The 21871-nt window shown below is 40.9% G+C and overlaps 2 protein-coding genes across 4 annotated transcripts; both read left to right on the top strand.

Moving 5' to 3' along the window:
* The first annotated feature begins 1258 nt into the window (after positions 1-1258).
* On the top strand, positions 1259-11769 carry utp25 (UTP25 small subunit processor component). The gene is made up of 12 exons (XM_031321414.2): positions 1259-1458; positions 2310-2349; positions 2613-2796; positions 2883-3128; positions 3332-3420; positions 3521-3931; positions 5572-5788; positions 5881-6083; positions 6440-6622; positions 7660-7769; positions 8566-8811; positions 10833-11769. Exons 1-12 carry the CDS (start codon positions 1358-1360, stop codon positions 11086-11088), a joined length of 2286 nt encoding a protein of 761 aa, XP_031177274.1. The 5' UTR covers positions 1259-1357; the 3' UTR covers positions 11089-11769.
* Positions 11770-12248: 479 nt separating this feature from the next.
* zmp:0000001267 (b(0,+)-type amino acid transporter 1) lies at positions 12249-21731 on the top strand. Of its 3 annotated transcripts, none has more exons than XM_031321418.2 (6): positions 12249-13233; positions 19542-19675; positions 20025-20154; positions 20246-20370; positions 20461-20548; positions 20655-21731. In XM_031321418.2, the coding sequence occupies exons 1-6, from the start codon at positions 12535-12537 to the stop codon at positions 20883-20885; spliced, it is 1407 nt and encodes a 468-aa protein (XP_031177278.1). In that variant the 5' UTR covers positions 12249-12534; the 3' UTR covers positions 20886-21731. The 3 variants fall into 3 exon arrangements, with proteins under 3 accessions (XP_031177278.1, XP_031177276.1, XP_031177277.1); XM_031321416.2 differs by lacking the exon at positions 12249-13233 and adding an exon at positions 15799-16772; XM_031321417.2 differs by lacking the exon at positions 12249-13233 and adding an exon at positions 17003-19030.
* The last annotated feature ends 140 nt before the right edge of the window (positions 21732-21871 follow it).

Below are 21871 nucleotides of genomic sequence, written 5' to 3'. Positions count from 1 at the left end.
TTGCGTTTTAACCCTTGTGTTGTCCTCCCGGGTCAAAATTAACAATCTTTTAGACACTAGGCACTTTAGGGCTTTTTTGCCCACGTTATGCTTGCTTTTTTTTTTTAACGTTTTTGTCGCTTATTTCAAAGTTCCATTCCATTCCATTAACACCAGTATATTAATCACTAGACCTATTTATTTAAACTAGTTTTACACTTATTTTTTGGAATTCATGGTGAATAAACCTCATTTATATGAAATTTTCTCATTTTTGTGTAAGAAAAAAGCAGAAATTATGAATGATTTTGACTAATAGTTAAGATCAGAGGAATGAAGTTAATGGATAATCACAGATCTGTCAAAGTTTAGTCAGGATAATGCTATAAAATTGAATACAACACCCAAAATTCTATGAAAATAGAGATCTGATCCTTAATTTCCTTTGTGAAGAGCATCTTATGGAACCATCCATGTTCTTTTGGGGCAATTTGGTTAAAAGAAACCCAAATTTATGATATAGAAACTTTGTAAACGGGTCAAATTTGACCCGAGGACAACATGAGGGTTAAGAAATGTCGATTAGCACAGGGGTTTACATTACAGCGGGTGGTTACAGTATAGGCCTATGTGGCCTTCAAATCAAGAGTAAAAGCAACAAATCCATACAATTATCACAATCATAATTCATAATCATTTGTCACCCTGCTGCTCAAAGGCACCCAACAAACTCCTGAACTTCTCCTGCATCACAGCAGACTTAGAGCAGGCGCTTTGTAAAGCCCATTTTATATTTTCACAGCAAATTTAATTTAAAAAAAAATAAAATAAAATAAAATAAAAAAGGTGGTTTTATTCAAACGCATGATTATCCAGGACACAAACAATGGGATGTCCAGACATATGTGTCTGTATTTACATTTAAGCTGTGCTATCTTTGGCTATGGTATTCTGAGTTTTAATTATGTGATTTTAAGTGTATTTTTATAATGTATTTTTTGTATGTATTGTAATGTAATGTATTGTTGTAATGGAATACGTGTGCAATCTATTTCCAAATATCAGAAGATCATTGCACTCCCTCCAAAGCTGATGACCTAAAAACTAATAATCTGTCACACTAGAAAATTAATAGCTTGTCAGTCATCATCAGACAGTAAATTGGTCTCTATAAGCACTCCATGTTTTGATGCATGGTAGGCTACATAGTGCTTATTTTACAATATGCAGTTACCGACCAGGTCCGAACTGCAAACCTGTGTAATTCCTCTCCAGACCTGGAGGTGGCAGTAATTCGGCTGCTACTGATTCACCTCCACCGAAGAAGCTGTAGAACTGCACGTGTAGCACATACAGTCTATGGTAGCACAGTGTCAACATGGGAAAAAGAAGGCAGAATAAGGAGCTTTTTACAAATTTAACAAAAAAACAGAAGAAACACTTGAAGGAATTCGGAGAGGAGCATCCATTCCATGATGTGTAAGCAGTACAGCAAGCTCCTGCTTGTCTTAAAGGAATAATTATGCTACTTTTATGTTAGCCAACTAACTGTTAGCAAAGTTAACGTTACATTCAAACGACTGTGGTCCCACTCAAGCCAGATACCGTGCGCAATGTTTACTATATGTTAAATATATGTTATTAGTAAAAACATAAAAGTAATATTGTTAGAAGAAGTCTGTTTGCTAGAACGTAAAGTAATAGACATAACGATATGTTCTTCCCAAAATTGCAATATTTTGGAATGCAGTTTGTGGTTCTTCCAAAGATAGCTCAGTTCATTTTGACTTGTAAAAATGCAAACAATAACGTTTACGCTCAACTGAGTTTTTTTTTTTTTAAGATGGCACGTCAAAATCAAATAGTCACATAGCTAATTCCTTTACTGTAGATAATAGCCTATTCATTAGCAAAATGGCTAGCAGAAAAGAGTACAAGAATATCAGTTAAGGCATAAGGTAAAAGTTTACTTGCACTATCCATTTCCTGTCCTTAATATTTACTGCAAGCTGGCTTGAGACTGTTAAACAAGACTTCCCTGATCTTTATGTTCTGTTCAACTTAAAACTTGTTCCTCAAAAACACAGACATATTCCCCCGTTGTGAACTTATAACATGAATCTAAGAAACGTGGTAATGAACATGATGCTTACTTTTGGGAAATACTTTTGACAGATGAGTCTTTCAGGGGACTTTGTTCCTCGCCCTTCTCAACACTTCCATGTCAACAACAGTCCAGACCAAGACCTTTGTCATTTAGTCAAGTTGATAGTCTTCCAAAAGATGCTTGTTGTCTAAGTGAGTCTATTTCCTTTTGTGTTTTTTCACAGAGTTGGCGCAAGACCTGAAAGAACTGAGATATTGGAACTAGTGAGTAGCACTGTACAACTCCTGATGATAGAAGTCATGAAGCCCAATTTACGCAATATGAGATTGATGATTGTAGTAACTGTCACTGCACAAAGATGAAGATGTCTTTTCAGTGGCAGCAACAAGACTCTCCCATCTGATCAGATGTACATAAAATACATTTTGTACCAATAATTAATATACTCCAGTTTTGTAATATTTGAACTATACCAATATTATAATAATACAAATTGAAAGGTGTTCTGTCCTCACTTCTGTTACAGCCAGCAAGCCCAGGACAGTCTGACGTTGAGCCTGATGAGCTGGAAGATGAGGAGGAGGAACCAGAGCAGAAAACAGCCTATCAGAAGCTTCTTTCAACTCTCAGCCACCCCACCAGTAATGACCCGAGTGAAGAGGAGAGCACTGATGATGAAGAAGAAGAAGAAGAGGAGCTCCTTGGTGAAGGTGAGTTGCTTATTTCATGCACACTAAGGACGGTAAAGGCCAACATATTGCAGTCGACTGTCGAATATAGTTCTTTTTTATTGTAGGGGACAGTGATGGAGTTGGTGATGATAGTGAGCATGGCGATGAAGATGAAGTGGAAGAAGAAGAGCCCGAGGATGCAGCTGAGGCTCTGACTGAAGCAGTAGAAGGGGAGGATGTGGTGGAGAAGGAGGCAGGAGATGAGTTCGTAGACAAGGAACATGAGTCCCAGTTCTGTCTGGAGACCAACTTCACGGATGAAGGAGGACAAGAGGAGACTGAAAGCACTGCAGAACAGGAAGACAGCAAAGGTACGGAAATAGCTAGAAAAAATTCAGTTCAAATTACAATTTTATAGTCAGTTTCGTCAAATATATCGCAGTATGTTCCCTGTCTAGTCTTTTGAAACATGCATTTTATTTTCAAAATCAGTGTACTGCTCACTCAATTAGAACAGTTGAGGAATATGATTTGACTGAGATATGTTTTACAGCATTTTCTTTTGTATATGCAGACATGTTTGTACAGCATTTGGACACAGAGCTTGGTGAAGAGGATGTGCAAAAGATAACATCTGGTAGCAAAGCCAAGGCTCAGATCACGGTATTAGGTGCACAATTCTACAAAATTGACCAGCTTTTTACATTAGAATGAATTCTAAGTACAGTTGTGCTTTCCTATCTTTGCCTTTCTCGACATTTAGTGGCCAAAATTGGGCAATTTACTCTGTACCATTCCACTGGAAAGGTTTGGATTCATCGGCCCACAGAAAGAATCAAACCTGCCAGTTTTTCACAAAGTTTTGGAGACCCACTGGAAGGATCTGAACCAGACCTCCAACTCTAAGGGGGTGACTGAGGAGGTTGCCCCACTGCAGCTAGAGCTGCTAGCTCTAATGGGCTCCTACAAGGACATCTACTACCCAGAGGCCTGTCCTGTGAACCAGGGCCCTCAAGTTAGCAGTGCATACTGCCTCCACGTGCTCAACCACGTTCTGAAGGCCAACTCCCGGGTCCTGGCTCATAACGCGCTGCTAAGGGAGCAGAAAACTCAGGCTAAAGCTGGAGCTGAGCCGCAGGACGAACCAAGAGACCAAGGATTGACCCGGCCCAAGGTAAAGTACTGGATACATTATGTTTGGCTTCTTAAAGGAACACGCCACCGTTTTTTTTTTAAATATGGTTATCTCTGCACCCAAGTAGCAGTGCTTCGGCTGTGCTTCGCCCAATATAGTCCCAAGTCAATATCTGCCTAGGAAATCGTCTAGTCTTAATCTGCATTGCTATTTGTACTCGTTGTGAATACGCAGGCCACAATAATTAATTAGGTTGTTTTTTTGTTGTTGGCTCACTTTTACTCACGACATGCTAACCGGCAACATAGGATTCCATTCACTACGCTAAGCTAAACTAGCGGCGGCGCTGCCGGACTAAGACAACGCATGCACTGAGACAAAAATGCGTTTGCCCACCTATCTACATCTAGGGGAGACGGTGAATAACCCTATTTTAAAAACCGGTGGCTTGTTCCTTTAACAAAGCTCCATTTAACAGTTCTAAACACCGCTGTAGTGCACCTTTTTGAATTCTCCTTTAGTTGCAATTTGTGCCCGTTTTAGTCTCAAATACCAAGAGTACTGTAGTAGGAAATGAAATGCTGACTTCACATACTGTGAGTGTAAGTTATGCATGTTTATGTAAAGCAGTCTGTCCCACAGTTCTCAGGCTGGATCACGACTTAAGATGTCATTGAAACTTTGTGTTAGTATTAAGATGCATTTGTCTCAAAATAATTCAAAGTAACTTAGTAAACATTGGGGCAATCCTATGTGTAGGGTTGGGTATTGTTTGTGTTTTTTCCGATACCGGTACTAAAACGATACTTTTAAAACGGTGCCGGTGCCTGAACCGAAATATATATAATATATTTATAATGTATAAAATATAAAAAAAGGAGCACAAAACGACAGCGACATTAAAAATTAAATGATTAATAATGTAATAACAAAAACTTATAACAATGACTTATTTCACCAGTAAATTGCTGGTGAACGACAAAAACAAGCACCAGATGGGAAAAGGGTATTTTACAATAACTTCAAATGCACCACAAGGCTGGCGAGTTTCAAGTAAACACACCGTCTGTGTGTTGTTTTTCCAACAACGGTAGCTGCAGTCAGACTGTTACGTCCCGGTGTTGGAATCCTCTACAGGGAAATACAGTCACACTTTACACCGCTTAACGTAAGCTGTCAGCATTTTAACCATTGTGTTTAATCCAGCTGCTAGCTAACAGTAACGTAGCGTCCCGTGCAGCGATGCTTCTGAAAAAAGTCAGGCACCGAAATGAGGAACTGACATTTCCGTTCTTATTCGGTCTCGTTGCTACTGTTTACGTCGGAACCGGTGCCCTATTGGCACCACGTTTCGGTACCCAACCCTACCTATGTGTGAGTAGAATAAATCACATTTCATCTTGATCAGAATCCAGTCAAGCAGGTAATGTCTTATATGCAATGCATGGATGATCTTGGGTTAACTCCCAGTTGTGTTTGATTTATAATTAATTTGCATTAGTTGTTGCTCCACCTTCCACAGAAGCAGCATTATAGCTCACTGAATTCCCTCAGGGTTATAGTACATCAATTTAATATGCTATAATCACTTTGCTAAATGCTTCCACTTAGCCACAAGTGTTCAAAAACACCATATATTTTGTTCTGCCCTGTTGTAATGATTGTTATCAATGTGTTAGGTCCTGATTCTCGTTCCGTTTCGAGGCGGAGCTCTGCGAGTCGTGCAGACGCTCATCAGCCTGCTGGAAACCAAAGGCAAGAAGATCGTGGTGAGCAACAAGAAGAGGTTCAAGGAAGAGTTTGGAGAAGAGGCAGAGGACAAGGCACCCAGGGTGCAAAGACCAGACGATTACAGCGCCATCTTCTCGGGCAATGTGGATGATCACTTCAGGCTAGGTACAGTTTAACAAACAGAAGTCCACCCACTTTTGGATAACCTGCTAAGTCTTTCTCTCTGAGGCCTTGTTGCTGTCCTCTCTCCTCACCAGGCATCTCCATTGTGAGGAGCAGCATACGTCTGTACTCCCCCTTTTATTCATCAGACATCATCATTGCATCTCCGCTGGGTCTCCGTACAGTAATTGGAGCAGAGGGAGAAAGCAAGAGAGACTTTGACTTCCTCTCCTCCATCGACCTGCTGGTAGTGGACCAGGCAGATGTCCTACTCATGCAGAACTGGGAGCACGTCTTGGTGAGAATACACACCTGTCCCATGATACATTACTGCGTGACGGCATGTGTTCAGCAGTGTTGTTTTTTTACTGTTGGTGGGGGATGTGGCGCCATCTGCTGTTCAACAACCATTATAGAATTTGATGAATCACAACATGTTAATTTAGCATTTAGGAAAACCCTGCTGGAGCATTGACAGAGGATTACAGATTAAGGTTTGACTTAGCTTTTCTGAAGGGTGAAAATGTTTTCTGATCACATTTTAAAACTCGGTTGTAATATAATATATTATATATAATATATTATAATATATTTAAGGTGTCTCTGTATAGGTTGATGTCCTTGTAAAAAGTCACATTGTCCACCCCTCTCCAGCATGTGATGAAGCACATGAACCTGCAGCCGCTGGACTCCCATGGAGTGGACTTCTCCAGGGTGAGGATGTGGAACCTGAACAACTGGGCCAGACACTACCGGCAGACGCTGGTGTTCAGCTCCATTCAAGACCCACAGATCAACAACATCCTCACCAAGCACTGTGCCAACTACCGTGGACAGGTACCTTAAGGCCTCTTTACAGTCGCCGTTCCCGACCTGTCGCGCGACAATGTGATGTCAAAATGACGTAGATCTTGCTGGCGCGCCAGGATTTAAAGTACCAGAGGTCCCGCACCACTCTGTTTTTTTTAGCATGCACGACAAAGCGGAAAGGGGAAGCATGGGCGAGTTCGAGGGCAAGCTTTCCGAGCAAGTGCGCCAATAGCAACTGCATTCTAGTACCGGATGTCAGGACTCTCAGAGTGACTGCAAGTCTCTCTTGTAAACTTACTGGGTTAATATGAGTTATTTTATGGTGAATGAAAGGCTTGATCTGACGAAGTACGTCATCGAAATCGTTTTGCAGACATTCTGAAGTATTCAAAGTGCTTCTCTTCGTCTATCATCCTCGTTTGTTTCACGAGGATATTGAACTCACCATATTTATGTCTGGCGTTATTCAAAGGACGAACATTCCACCTTCTTTTTCTTCGTTTCTTTGCAAGCAGGCCAAAAGCAGCTGTTCTTCCTCATCCGTTGACTCCAATATCATCTTAGCCACTGTTGACATTGACGTCAATGCTGCTGCCAGTTCTGCCATTGTTTACCTTTTTCTTCTTCTTATACTCCGTAGAAATGGCAAAGTCGGTAGCCTTTCCTCTGTTGCGACACCTCTGTTCAGGAGAAGACTGCAACTAGCGTCGCGACCACCACGCGCGAGTATAAATAGTTACAGCGCTCCCATGACGTCACACTGTTGCACGACGCGGTCGGGAATGGCGAGTATAATGAACGCTTTATACACCTTACAGTTAACCTTACACCTGCTCCTGGGACTGAACATTCAGCAAAGACTATAATTTAGTTGAACACATTACTAAGAGGCAGAATGATCTCATATATTGAGTTAATCCTCAGCGGTTGGAGCAGTAGCCACACAGTAAGTTGTTTACTGTGGTCAGCTGGATATGTGAGGAAAGCCCTGGTTTCTTCATTGCTATTTGAAGATATAGGTTTTTTTAAATGTTAATTCCCTGTGTGGGTTTCTTTGTTCCCAGATTACCACTAAGAACATGCCAAAAACAGGTTCCATCTGCCAGGTGCTGGTTCAGCTGCCTCACGTGTTTCAGATGTTCTCCTCTGACAGCTTCCAGGACCATGATGCCCGGTAAGGTCTTCCCACAGGTGAACCATGTGATGCCATCACAGCCAGACAAATCTATACTATACTGTAGACCCTGAGTTTTCAAATGCTTTGGAGGAAATACAGTATCATGTTCCCATTGATTTAGTGAGCTACACTGTAGGCTCCAACCTTTGGCCTATGTTTGTTAGCATTTTGGCAAATTGACACCAGTAAAATAATGGTGATAACGCTATTTGCACTGTATCCATGGATCTACTGGGAGCTATCGCTGGATTACTTTGATATTGTGATGATTCTCAGGCAGGGTCTGGAGTTACAAGGAACGCTGAGGTGGGGAAATGTGGGATTGACATTCAGTTAAGTGTCAAACTGTAATGTTCAGCTTTATTTGAGCACATCTCTCGGCCCAAATAGTTTGAAATTCTGAGATTACACGCTGTCATCAAATGTTTTCCCCATGAAAATATACACTTAACTCATTCTTTACATGTATACCTAAATATGAAAAAATATAAAATAAATGTCTATTCTTTCCCTTTTTTGTTTGTTAGGTTTTATGGTTCCTTTTTAAGCTGTTATTCAAGTCAGTTGTGCGTATCATCTGAATAATTTTCTTTCTGTTGAGGTGTTTGTGTACAGTAAGACCATTTTATTATTAGCAATACATCCTTTATGTGAGTTTCATTATTTAAATGTATGTCTAAATAAAAAACAGATCATAACATATGCGACAGCTCATGAGCTCTTGACAGAATGCCTGGCTGATCCCAACAAAATGTAAAACTGTATTATTTCCACTGTTCCATCCTGCCTGTAGGTTTCAGTTCTTTGTAGACAAAGTGCTTCCCCAGTACAGGGACTCCGTTATGTCCCACACGCTGATCTACATCCCGTCTTACTTCGACTACATCCGGTTGCGCAACTACATGAAGAAAGAGGAGATAAACTTTGCCAGCATCTGCGAGTATTCCAGTAGGTCGGAGGTGTCCCGAACCAGGCACTTCTTCCAGAAAGGGGATAAACAGTTCCTGCTCTTCACTGAACGCTTCCACTTCTACAAGAGGTCAGTTCTTTTTAATGCTCCGTCAGGTAGCCCCACATGTGTTGGGTTCTGTGTTTGATTTGAGGGGGGATTTTGTCTTTTTACCCGGTTGGAGTGCAAGGTCATTCAGCTAGCACACCTCTCCTTTAGCAGGTAGCGGTAGAGTTTTTCCTGCTGAAAACTTAAAGTACTGACAATAAATTGTATTCTGATTCTGAATCAAACCGGACCTCACCAACCTTAAAGGTCCCACGGCATGAACATTTCACTTTGAGGTTTTTTAACATTAATATGAGTGCCCCCAGCCTGCCTATGGTCCCCCAGTGGCTAGAAATGGTGATAGGTGTAAACCGAGCCCTGGGTATCCTGCTCTGCCTTTGAGAAAATGAAAGCTCAGATGGGCCGATCTGGAATCTTCCCCTTATGAGGTCATAAGGAGCAAGGTTACCTCCCCTTTTTCTGCTTTGCCCGCCCAGAGAATTTAGAGAGAGAGAGAGAGAGAGAGAGAGAGAGAGAGAGAGAGAGAGAGAGAGAGAGAGAGAGAGAGAGAGAGAGAGAGAGAGAGAGAGAGAGATCTCTCTCTCTCTCTCTCTCTCTCTCTCTCTCTCTCTCTCTCTCTCTCTCTCTCTCTCTCTCTCTCTCTCTCTCTCTCTCTCTCTCTCTCGGCTTGCAAACGAGCGAAGTGGCAGTTGGTTCTGCACCAAGGCTGAATTTCGGGAAAGAGACTTCAGATACAGTATTAGGGGACCACTAAGGTCTATATAAAAGCATCCAAAGAGCAGCATTTTATGGGACCTTTAAGGCCAGAGCATTGATCTGTGGAATCACTCCCAGGCCATCAATAGTAAAGCTCTTAAATACTGTAATCTTTATTACCTTTTTAAAGTTAACATATCACAAAGTGCTATAACGTGATGGTAACAGATGTGATCCATTTTACAGAGTTCAAAAGTTAAGTTACTTCAGTTGTGTATTTGTGATGTCAGAGTTCAATCCCCTTTTCTCGGGTTTGTTTATGTCGTGTGACGGGGTAGTCATACACTGACTGTAGCTTTTTTTATTGCCTATTGGTAATAAAAATACGCAGATGTATTTGTAAGTGGGCTGAAAATGTACCTCAAACAAGAATGTAATTCTTGATACTTTTCTGAAGCTATGCTAATAGAATTATGATTACACTAGCTATTGCAACATCCCTGTAGATTCCCTGTGTATCTGCAGGTCTGATAAAGCATTGGATTTGGTTTCCTCAACAACAAAGAAGCCCCAGAAAGTCTTATATCAGATTATCAGATTGCATGCTGCTGGGAAAAGTTACACTGCGCGCAGAAGGCTGTTAAAGGACAATTCCGGCGCAAAATGAACCTAGGGGTTAATAACAGATGTGTACCCAGTCGACCGTTCTCTGGGACATGTTTTCATGCTAATCGAATGTGTATTTAGCTTGAAACAAGCTAGCGCAAACCGGTGATTAGCTGCTAGCGCTACCTTTCAGGGCAGATGGTAAATCGCTATTTCTATACCACTAACAAGGCTCAAAATAGCACCACACTTCAACGGTAGCATAATGAGGGTCCCTACATGTAAATCGAAGCATTGAGAACTTTGTAAGTGTACAGACAGTTTATTAAAAAGATAGATTATAAAGACAGTAGCGTTCATTTTTACATGCGGAGGGCCATCTTGGAAAACAGTCACGATCAGTCGAACGATGAACGTCGTGCAACCAGTAACCAGTAACATAGTTCAAACACAGCGTGTCCTTTAAATCCTTGTTTTTTCGGAGTTATCAAAACGGTGTATAGCAATAATCTGCAGTATAAACTAAGAAATAATCAGAGTGATTGCTTAAGACTGCTGAAAAGTACTGAAAAAGTGTAATAAAATAATGAATAGTTCTAGGCCGTGTCATCCCCATCATACTTTCATACTCTGGCTGGTAAATGTGTGTAAGGGGTATTATATTAGAATTGTCTTTAAAAGTCTTAAATATAACTTGGTGAGCCCCGCAGAAACGCTGATCTCTCACTTCTTTTGTTTAGGTACACCATCAAAGGCATCCAGAATTTGATATTTTATGGATTGCCCTCCTTCCCCCACTTCTATAGCGAGGTGTGTAACATGCTGGCGGCGGGGGGTCGGGGGGAGGAGGCCAGCTGGACCTGCACTGCCCTCTTCTCCCGCTACGATGCCCACAGGTTAGCTGCCATCACCGGAGCCCAGCGAGCCGGACAGATGCTGCACTCCAACAAGACTGTTCACCTCTTTGTTACAGGAGGGGAAGATAAGGCTTCCTGATGGAGCTGGACAGATACAAGAGCACCACTTCATAAAGCCATGGGAGATATCTACTGTACATTAACCTAGTAAGATGACCCTGGACTGAGTGTAACTAGAGATTTTGAACGCCGTCTGTGATAGTGGATTGCCATGTGGCACATCACAGTACCTGGTTTGACATTAAAAAAAGTGTACTACTTGAAAATGCAGATACGATTGCTTTCCATTATATTTGGACAGTATGCACCATGAAAAAAAAACTATACATATGGGCTTTGTTTGATGTGTTTTAGGTGGAAGCCGTCCAGACACATCACGGCACAAAGTAAAGAGATCATAGAACAGTTATATTGTGTTATAATGATTGTAGGTGATCACTGTGATATGTTGTGTCACTAACTGGGTTAGTGTTTGGTTTCAGATTCAGCAAACAGTACAAATATTTCATTATTTTGATTATCCTCCGTAATGTTTGATAAGAGTTCATATTTGTAGCAATACCTGTTCTTAAAGTGCTAACATTTTTCTGGTTGTTGGTATAGTGGCATACCCAATGTAAAAGTGTTTCACATGAATCATGGATGTGTTGCCTTGGTTAGCTGGTTAAGTATTTTAGGAATTTTAATCCAGAAGAATTTAAAGTTGTACTTCTTATGCTAATAATCAGCCCACATGTTTTAATTAAACATGAAATACAAATGAGGTGTGTGTGTGTGTGTGTGTGTGTGTGTGTGTGTGTGTGTGTGTGTGTGTGTGTGTGTGTGTGTGTGTGTGTGTGTGTGTGTGTGTGTGTGTGTGTGTGTGTGTGTGTGTGTGTGTGTGTGTGTGTGTGTGTGAGAGACTATATTCGTGGGGTCCAAAAACCGGGGAATACAGTATACTTGTGGGGTCTGCACAGCCTTGTGGGGCCCAAAATGCTGGACCCCACAAGGTTAATGGGCTGTTTGAGGGTTAAGACTTGGTTTTAGGGTTAGAATTAGGTTATGGTAAGGGTAAGGGTTAAGGTTAGGCATTTAGTTGTGATGGTTAGGGTAAGGGAATGCATTATGTCAATGACGGGTCCCCACAAAGATAGTGAAACGTCTGTGTGTGTGTGTGTGTCAAACTTACAAAGCACAAGCAATGTCAGTTTGTAGACCAGGGGAAGAGAGTGAGATGATATAACGGGTCTAATTTATAGACTTCTGAACCCAGCTTACTTGGGTGTACTGCATCTTTGACCTCCTGAGATAGAAGAAGCACAGACAACAAAGACATGGCCAACCCTGGGGTCATCACATCCCACACTGTCTCCCTCTTGAAAAACGATAAGGTACAAAGCAAAACATGTTCCTTTAAATACACTCACCCACGTAATTATTAACTCCCCTGAGTTGCTGCAAGAGTGACTTTGGCCACATAATTATAGTGTTTTCTCCATTGGTAAAGGTGTTGGACAACAGGTGCTCTGTCGTTGCTGTGATTATGGACGACATGACACCGAAGCTCAGCCTGAAGCGGGAAGTAGGGCTGGTGGGAGCCGTGTCCCTCATTGGAGGGACAATGATTGGATCTGGGATCTTCATGTCCCCACAGACAGTGCTCTTCACCATCGGCAGCCCTGGGGCCAGTTTGGTTGTGTGGGCGATCTGTGGTTTACTGGTGATACTGGTGTCTTTCTGCTACGCTGAGCTGGGCACTGTTATAAGAGAATCAGGAGGGGAGTACATCTACATCCTCAGGACTTCAGGTCCAGTCCTCGCCTTCATGCTAATCTTCAGCTCTGTGTTATTTGTGAGACCTGCTGGTGTTGCCGGCATCTCGCTGAGTTTTGCTCAGTATGTCGTGGCTCCCTTCTACTCAGACTGCCCCCCTCCCGTGGTGTTAGTGAAGTGCGTGGCTGCAGTTGCAATTATAGTGCTTGCCACTGTGAACTGCCTTAATGTTCGCTTTTCAATGTCAGTCCAAGTGTTTTTTATGGTGGTCAAGGTTCTGGCATTGGGAGTCATTATAATAGGAGGTTTGGTGATGCTTATCCAAGGGCATACTGAAAACTTTGAAGACTCCTTTGAGAACACAAATCTTGGCATCAATTCAATTGGTATTGCTTTCTACCAGGGACTGTGGTCCTATGATGGCTGGAACAATCTGAATTATGTTACTGAAGAGTTAAAACGCCCAGAGGTAAGTAAAAGGGTATATGGGGTTTCAGGGGAAAGTTTTATTGTATTGAAGTAGTTATTGATTAAGACCAATAAGCAATCCATGTTAAGGTGACCCTTGCATTCTGACACTGGCTATACTCCGTAGCATCACCATAAAGAAATAAAGTAATAAATATTATGTCAGATGTGAAAAACTGTTAATTATTACAAGAAAAGAAATTTGTTTATTACTCTATCAATAACATAACGTCACCCAAGCTAGAATATAAATTATACCATTCAATAAATGTCTAAACTTTATATCCTGTACTTACAAGACTTTACACAGTATACATCATGGAGGACGTCAGCAAAAAATAACAAGGGAGTCTATGAATATATGTTGCCATCAGATAAATGTAGAAATGACAGAGCAGTCCATGAAACTGAAAAAGGTGTAATGTCAGTCTTTTGTCTGATTCAAATAGTCTACAAGTGTTTAAAGGCCCAGACACACCGACCAGACGGAAAAGACAGTTGGACTGATCAGTCTCCCCGAGTTGGTCAAAAAAATGCCTCGGAACACACCAAAAGCGACGAGACATAATACGTCTCCATAACAGTAGGCAGCTCTAATCTGTATTGTCGCCCAAAAATGAAAACCGGCAGCTGATTGGACGAACGCGTCACGTGGGTCTGGTTTCTCCGGAAATTCAAAGACAGACTGTCATGGCGGCTCGTTCAGAATACGATCTCATATTTTACTAAAATAGTTCACCGAAACGTGTTTCTGAAAACATTTTAAGAGAGAAATAGGCCATGCAGTTGCTGAATCTGTCTTCATTTCAGATCAACAAAGAAAAGATTTTCGTCAGATTTTGAGAGACTCTAGTCACGCTCATTCCGCTCCCCATTTCCGGGTTAGCACTCTGCCAATCAGATTGGTCATTTGAGTCCGACTGCCGGCAGTGCCCGCCCCACCGATTATACATGTCAAATTGACCAAAATGAAGGCCGACGGCCCCTCGGACGGACGACGGCACGGAACACACCGAACAGACTCGAGTCACTGACCTCGCCAGACTGTCCGACGGACGATTATCGGCTCGGTGTGTAGTGAGCTTTAGATTAGCTTTATTTTGGTAAAATACCAAAATAACCAGCATGCTGGTGACTCACCGTGATACACACAACAGAGACATCAAGCCAACTGATATACAGAACACAGATGTAAAGAACACACCGAAATGTAATTGATTTGCCTTATCATTGGCAAAATGTAATACTAGATTGGTCATAAAAAAGGGGAATTGATGTCATAAAACGCCAGCTAGTTCGTCAGTATTCGTTCTTTAGTTTCTGCTTGTTTGTCTTAATTCAGAGATCAGAATACTCTGTAAAGATTTGATCGAAGTCCATGTTCTTCACGCTACACACCACTCCAAATAATAGGACTGTGGGAACTGAAATCAGCTTAAGCATATTTTCAATTTTAGATAAGCATAATAATCTTAAAGTTGGTTTTAAAGGTAGAATATGTAGTGAGTATCTGCTTACGGTTTGTAAACGCAGTGTTTAAAGTTGGCCCCTCCAACTTGGTTTAGAGCCAGAGAGAGAACGTGAGCTAGAGAGTGAATGAAGAGAGGGAGCGCAGAACAAAGCAGTGAATCAGAGGAATGAATTGATCTTCTCTCATTGTCTCGCAGCGGTTATGTTCTAAAGCACAAATAAACACGCATTTTCATTGATGCGAATGCAGATGAGTGAATGCAGAGCTTCATCCTGTCTGTTTCTGTGTGTCTGTGTCAGTTAGATTTCTGCCCTGAGATGAGACACTAAGAGGGGCAAATGAGAACACTGTTATTGGCTGGGGGTTACAAACCCACGTGGGACCCAGAGGCTCTTTGTTGACGCCCACAAACGTCCCGATCTCACCAAAATGAAAATAAAAGAGAAAAACCAGGCAGAGGGCAGGGTCTCTGCAGATACAGTCACCACCACACACCACTAGTGGGTCATAAGTGATGATTGAGAGGGATAACTTTTGTATTATGCTATACATAGCTACTGTCAGCCAGAGTAATAACCTCAGAACAAGCAGTATTTTAGAGATTTTTTTGCATTAGTTTTGTAGACAAACTACTCATTACATCTCATTAAATAATCTTTGCTGTAAAAAGGGCAAACATGATTGTCTGTTAAGACAGTGATTCCCAACCAGGGGTACTTGTACACCAGGGGGTACTTCTGCTGTTGCCATGGGGGGTACATGGAAAGATTGTGGAGCAGCTCAACTAATTAGAAAAAAATAGAAATTATGATTTAATTAAAGGAATATATCGGCTGTAACACCTGTACATTAGATGTTGCAGTTATGTAATAGTGCTTGAATAGTAGTTAGCAAGCGAGCACAAACATTTAAATAGACTAGGTAGTTAGCTAAAAAGTAATGACTAAACAGTTCAAAAAATCAAATTGCTAAAAGTAATGGATAAACGGTTGAACAGCTAAATATTGACAGGTCAACAAGTACGAAAAAAGTAACAGTACCCACTTTTATATGATGAATAGTGTGATACACTATGATGGATGGCTGATGAAGGGGTACGTTAGTTCATCATGACAGGGCTATGGGGGTACCTCAGACCAAAACGGTTGGGAACTAGGCTACTGTGTTAAGAGAATGCAGCTGGAAGTAATGAGATGCGACAAACGGCCACGCCACACCTTGGTGATTAAGTGGCTGTTGAAGAGTGATTTCACCTGTTGTGGACATGGCTTTAACATTACCCAACATTTAGCAGTTAATCTACAACCAGTTCTCTGTATGTCCAGTGTCCACAACTCATGTCTTTGAGAAGGCAGCAGCTCTTGGCAACAATGGAGAGTGATACACAGAGATTCAATCTGAAGAGAGAAGTGGGGATTATAGGAGCTGTGTCATTCATTGCTGGAACCATGATAGGATCTGGGATTTTCATATCCCCGCAGTATGTGCTGTCTGCCATCGGCAGCCCCGGAGCCAGCTTTGTTATATGGACCTGCTGTGGGATTTTATCCATGCTGGGGGGGCTCTGCTATGCTGAACTGGGCACAGTCATACCAGAGTCCGGAGCTGAATATATCTACATGCTGCGGACAGCAGGGAAAGTGGTGGCCTTTATGTTTGTCTTCAGCTTTATCATTGTCATGAGGCCTGCCAGTGCCACAGGAATTGCTCTCAGCATTGCTGAATATGTTGTGGCCCCCTTTTACAACGGCTGCACCCCTCCACAACTGGTGGTGAAATTGGTGGCTGCAGGAGCTATCATTGTGCTGGCCATAGTTAACTGTCTGAGCGTCCGCTTGGCCACTGCCATCCAGGTGGTTTCCATGGCAATCAAATTGCTGGCACTGACCGTGATCATTTTGGGAGGTGTTGTGATGCTTTTCAAGGGACACACTGAGAACTTTGAGAACTCCTTTGAGGAAACAAATGTTAACGTCAGCTCCATTGGCATTGCTTTTTATCAGTGCTTGTGGTCCTATGATGGTTGGAACACTTTGAATTGTTTAACTGAGGAGCTGAAACATCCACATGTAAGAGTTTATGTTTACTATTCATAAATTATAAAAAAATATATATATATATACAATTATGCTGTTTGCAAATTGAGAGATTATGAACGTATGCAATCTACTCAGACTTTGATTGAAAATCAAGATTATACTTTTTTTTTGTCGTTTATTAATTTTTATATTAACCTGTTATCTCAGTGTTTATAAGTCACACAAATAAACAAGTACAATACAATACATACAAACCAATACATTTTCTATACTTGCCAAAAGAAATCATTTCAAAAGAAGACATTTAAATACAAACGTCTTTACTCGTAGAAAGTGTTTAATGCATCGACACGACACGCTGTAGTGTACTAACAGATTTGTTTGTTAATACTTAGTTATGAGATGCAATAAACCGTGAAGCTTGTTGTGGGATTTTGGGCATTCAAAAAGGTCATGCAAATAATTAAAGTTACAAACAAGATAAGTGATTAACTAGCTTCAACTGAATTCTTAAGTCATTGGGAGAGAGAACAGAGCAGAAACATTAGTGTTTGTGCAGATTATTACTGAAAGGCTTCACAACCTTAATAGAGCTTTTTAAATCACTTTTGCTGTTGCTATAAAAAAAATTAAAAAATAATAATAATTCTTATACTGTTGCATTATTGGGAAATGTTTGGAGCCAAAAATTCAAAAATGTTGGCGGCGAAAGCATAAAAAGGATGTCAGTAAATGTTTTCAACCCGTGAGTGTAGTTCAGCTCGAGATATTTACAGCACTTCGTGTATGGAATTGTGCTTAGAGTTTTTTCATAATTTCATTTAACTTTGAAGTTTGACTCATTTGAGGGAACAAATGTTCATGTGAGCTCCATTGGAATTGCTTTCTATCAGTGCTTATGAGGTCCTATAATGACTCTAAATTATTTAACTGAGGGGGGTATAACATTCAGAAGTATGAGTTTCTGTTTACTATTCATTAATTATAAAACCACAAAAAATACAATTATGCTGTTAACAATTGAGAGATTATGCACATGCAATTCATTTTGCAACTACTCAGACTGTAGATCTACAATCAAGATTATACATCTGTTTTTGTCACTTTATTGTTTATTTTTATTGTCAGGATATCAGTTACTCATTGAACAAAAGAAATTCACATTGGCAACAAACATATTTTTTTAAATGATAGATTTTGTTAACATGTTATCTCAGTGTTTTATAAGTCACAAATAAACAAGGCTTAACAGTAAGTTACACAATGAGTACAAGTGCAGAGGTTAGTGTTAGTCAAAAGAGCCGCCACTGCTGTTCCATACAAGAATTAACATATCCAGATAAGGGATTGCATAAAATAAGATTAGAGTTTGGAATCAAGAGCTGGATACACTGTTCAAAGATTTACAAGTACACTGAAGTAAATAGTATATGCAAGTAACACATTGAGCAGTTTTATTGTCTCTTGTCTCTCTGAGATGTGTAGATAAACGTCATCAGGTGTGTGACTACTTCTTTATCTGGTTGACTGCTCTGTAAGAGTGAATAACAACTACAGTATTTTCCATGACCATGGCGGACAAAGAACCTGAAGCCCTGAAAATGAAACGGGAAATTGGGTTGATTGGCGGTGTATCACTAGTAGCAGGAACTATGATCGGATCCGGTATATTCATGTCGCCACAGTTTGTACTGGCCTATGTGGGAAGCCCTGGAGCAAGTATGGTGATCTGGGCTCTCTCAGGAGTTGTAGCTATGTTTGCAGTGCTGTCCTACACCGAGCTTGGGACAGTCATTTCGGAATCTGGTGGGGAGTTCATCTACATACTGAGGATCTATGGTTCATGTCCTGCTTTCTTTGCAGCAATCACTTTTATCCTGGTTGTGAAGCCATTCAGCATTGCAGCAATGGCAATTAGCATCGCAGAGTATTCTCTAGCACCCTTTTACACGGGCTGCCTTCCTCCTCAGCTGGCAGTGAAGTGTGCTGCAGCTGTCGCTATACTGGTTGTTGCAATAGTCAACATCTTGAATGTACGAATTGCCGTCAAAGTCCAAGTGGTCTTCTTGGTGGCCAAGGTGCTGGCGTTGGCATTCATCGTAATTGGAGGAATAGTGGAGCTCATACAGAGCAGCAGGGTCCTTGTGGAAAATTTGAAAGTTGAGAATGCGTTTAAAGGCACTCAGTACTCTTTGAGCACTGTAGGAATGGCTTTTTATCAAGGACTCTGGTCTTACGCAGGCTGGTACAACTTGAACTATGTCACTGAGGAGCTGAAAAGACCAGAGGTGAGACTGTAAAGAGTTGGATTGTGCATGTGTGCTTAGGTAAATAATAGCATCATTTTTCCCTCCAAATACAACAGTCCCTCTAGTCACCGGGCAGATGATGCAGTGTCAGTGTTGCATGAGGACACTCAAGGCGCGATTGTTTGCTGCAATTGTGGTCTTACCTAACTGGGATTAAGGTGTGTGCCTGCCAGTGTTGCTATCATGTAGTATGCAGTGAATGTAAATGTGAAAATGCATCAATAAGTTAAAATATCACAGAATGTTTGTAGGCAGTAACAGAAGGTCACAGACTTTTTTAGGTAGTAGGAAAGTTAATGATTTTCTTTATTCACTACATTTCTGTAGCTCTGTATGGGATTGTGCTTAGAGTTTTTTCATCATTTCATTTTACTTTGGAGTCTGACTCCTGGCTCAATCCATTATTCCATTGTTAATATTACAATTATCTATCATGCAAGCATGTATGCATTGGCCAGAAAATGATGTTGCTTTTTTTTTTTTCTTCCAGGTGAATCTTCCTAGGGCGGTTGTGATAGCCATTTCTCTGGTGACTGGCTTATATCTGCTGGTGAATGTGAGCTACCTGACGGTAATGACGCCTAAAGAACTAATGTCCTCCAGCGCAGTAGCAGTAACCTGGGGGTAAGACAGCACCTGATATTGATGTCACAGATTCTGGTAGACAGGTCCAGACTGATAGTTTGACTTGCTCTTTTTAAAGAATTGCTCATTTTTAAAGGATCGTGAAAGGAGTACTACACTGATTTAGCGTTGCACTCCTATGGCATTATCAGTCTCACAGTGTTTTTGTTTTTTTTGGGGTTTTTTTGAGTATCAAAATTGATTCAGTTGAACCAGAGATATTGTCTTTTTTATTCCACGCATTCTTCTTCCTTGTCAAATATATATTTTATATGTGTAGCAGGTGGCTTTTGAAAAATGTAAAGGATGCTGTTGCAGCTTTTGTGAGAACTTCAACCTTTTCCCACAGGAATAAGGTGTTAGGAAGCTGGGGCTGGATCATGTCTGTGGCTGCAGCGTTGTCTGCCTTTGGTTCTCTGAATGGGACGTTCTTCAGTGGTGGCCGTGTGTGCTTTGTTGCTGCCAGGGAAGGACACATGGTGAGAGTCTCTACTTATGAACATATGTTAGACTGTTTAGCGTAAGACGGTTGTCACAGTGTTTCACCCTGACTTGCGTTGTGCTTTGTAGCCAGATATTCTGGCCATGGCTCACGTCCACAGACTGACTCCATCTCCAGCCCTGATCTTCACCACTGTTGTCTCTCTTCTGGTGCTGATCCCTGGAGACTTCCAGAGTATTGTCAACTTCTTCAGGTGAAACCTGGGTCTGCTTTGCATTTATATCATGTTGACAGAATGTACAACCCGTTTTTGTCTGACATTCCTTTTCATTGTGGTTGTCAGTTTCACTGCCTGGTTTTTCTATGCCATCACCCTGTCTGGACTTCTCTACCTCAAGATTAAGAAGCCGGAGCTCCCCAGGTCCTACAGGGTCAGTGCCACACACATACACTTCTCATGACATCATCACAAACATACATTTGTCTTTTTGTTAACGCAGGTTGACAATCACCTTGTGTCTCTTCCTCTCTCCACAGGTTCCCATTGTACTCCCTATAGTGGTCCTAATGGCGGCAATATTCCTTGTGCTGGCGCCCATCATAGACAATCCTCAGATTGAATACCTCTATGTGACTTTATTTATCCTCAGTGGAGCTATAGTCTACATACCCTTCATCCATTACAAGCTCTGCCCAGGGCTGTTGACCAAGTTAACAGTGTTCCTTCAGCTGTTCTTAGAGGTCGCCCCAGCAGAGAAAAACTTGTGATTTGGGCAGAAGAAAAAAGGGATTTTCCATTTCTTTTTTTAAATCTTGTGCTTTTTAACTACACCTGTTTTTGCAATGGCAGTCATGTCACATTCAATAGCAACTTATTATAACCTCCTGTTTCTTATTAATAAGTTGGGTCATACGTTTTAATGTCTTTGAATTTTAGCAATCTGATATGTATTGTCTTTTTGCACAGGTGCATATAGCACTGCTTTATTTGTTGATGTGTATAATCAACTTAGAAATCACATGTGAAAAGAAATATGATTCCGAAGTAAATCGGTATTCAAAATATCAATCTATTAACAAAAGATGAAATATGACTCTGAAATCTTAGAGTTTTTGCCTGTTCAACAGTAAGTGGTTAGACAGAGTATGCCTTTAAACAGCTGAGGATTCCTGTTATTGTGAATTAGTTTAATTTTCCATTTCAGTTGTATTTGTTCATTTGCAAAAGGTTCCAGATCAAACATACATACAAATGTATTTTAAATACATTTCACAACAAGAAAGAAACAGGGTTGTATAACAATTTTCCATTTTAATGTATTTTCCTAAATGATAAGACATTTTGATTTAGGGGGAGCAAGAAGAGTTCTCATTGCCAGGGACCTGCACATGATATAAACACTGGAGAAAGCTTGTGCTGTCCTCCAAACACACTGATACAGCGTGAGAAGAAGCAACACAAACTAAATGCTGTAGTAACAAGATTCATCACAACGTCAAAGCTTCAAGTTGTACGAAACAAAAACAACAAGAATCAAACGGCAGCATGCTTTGTCATTTAACAGTTACTGTTTTAAAAGAAATGTATGTGACTTATGGTTTTAATAAAATGAAAAAAAACGTGTATGAAAAGAAAACGGAATTATTAGATGGATTGCTATGAAAGTCGGCTGAAGTAGGTTGCAGGTACAAAAATGAAGTCATGGCATACCAACAAATTATAGTTGTGGAAAACATGTACTGTAAAATACCTT

Source organism: Sander lucioperca, chromosome 18 (genome assembly GCF_008315115.2).
Source record: "Sander lucioperca isolate FBNREF2018 chromosome 18, SLUC_FBN_1.2, whole genome shotgun sequence".
NCBI classification, from domain to species: Eukaryota; Metazoa; Chordata; class Actinopteri; order Perciformes; family Percidae; genus Sander; species Sander lucioperca.
Note: the sequence above shows the minus strand (reverse complement) of the source record. Positions and strands in the feature narration are given on the sequence as shown.

Bases quoted from the DNA above. Each gene is read 5' to 3' on its own strand.
- utp25 (XM_031321414.2), top strand. From the start codon at position 1,358: ATGGGAAAAAGAAGGCAGAATAAGGAGCTTTTTACAAATTTAACAAAA. The intron at 1,459-2,309 runs GTAAGCAGTACA...GTTTTTTCACAG, and splicing joins GAGCATCCATTCCATGATGT to AGTTGGCGCAAGACCTGAAA. The intron at 6,084-6,439 runs GTGAGAATACAC...ACCCCTCTCCAG, and splicing joins AGAACTGGGAGCACGTCTTG to CATGTGATGAAGCACATGAA.
- zmp:0000001267 (XM_031321416.2), top strand. From the start codon at position 16,041: ATGTCTTTGAGAAGGCAGCAGCTCTTGGCAACAATGGAGAGTGATACA. The intron at 19,676-20,024 runs GTAAGACAGCAC...CTTTTCCCACAG, and splicing joins GCAGTAGCAGTAACCTGGGG to GAATAAGGTGTTAGGAAGCT. The intron at 20,155-20,245 runs GTGAGAGTCTCT...TGTGCTTTGTAG, and splicing joins CTGCCAGGGAAGGACACATG to CCAGATATTCTGGCCATGGC.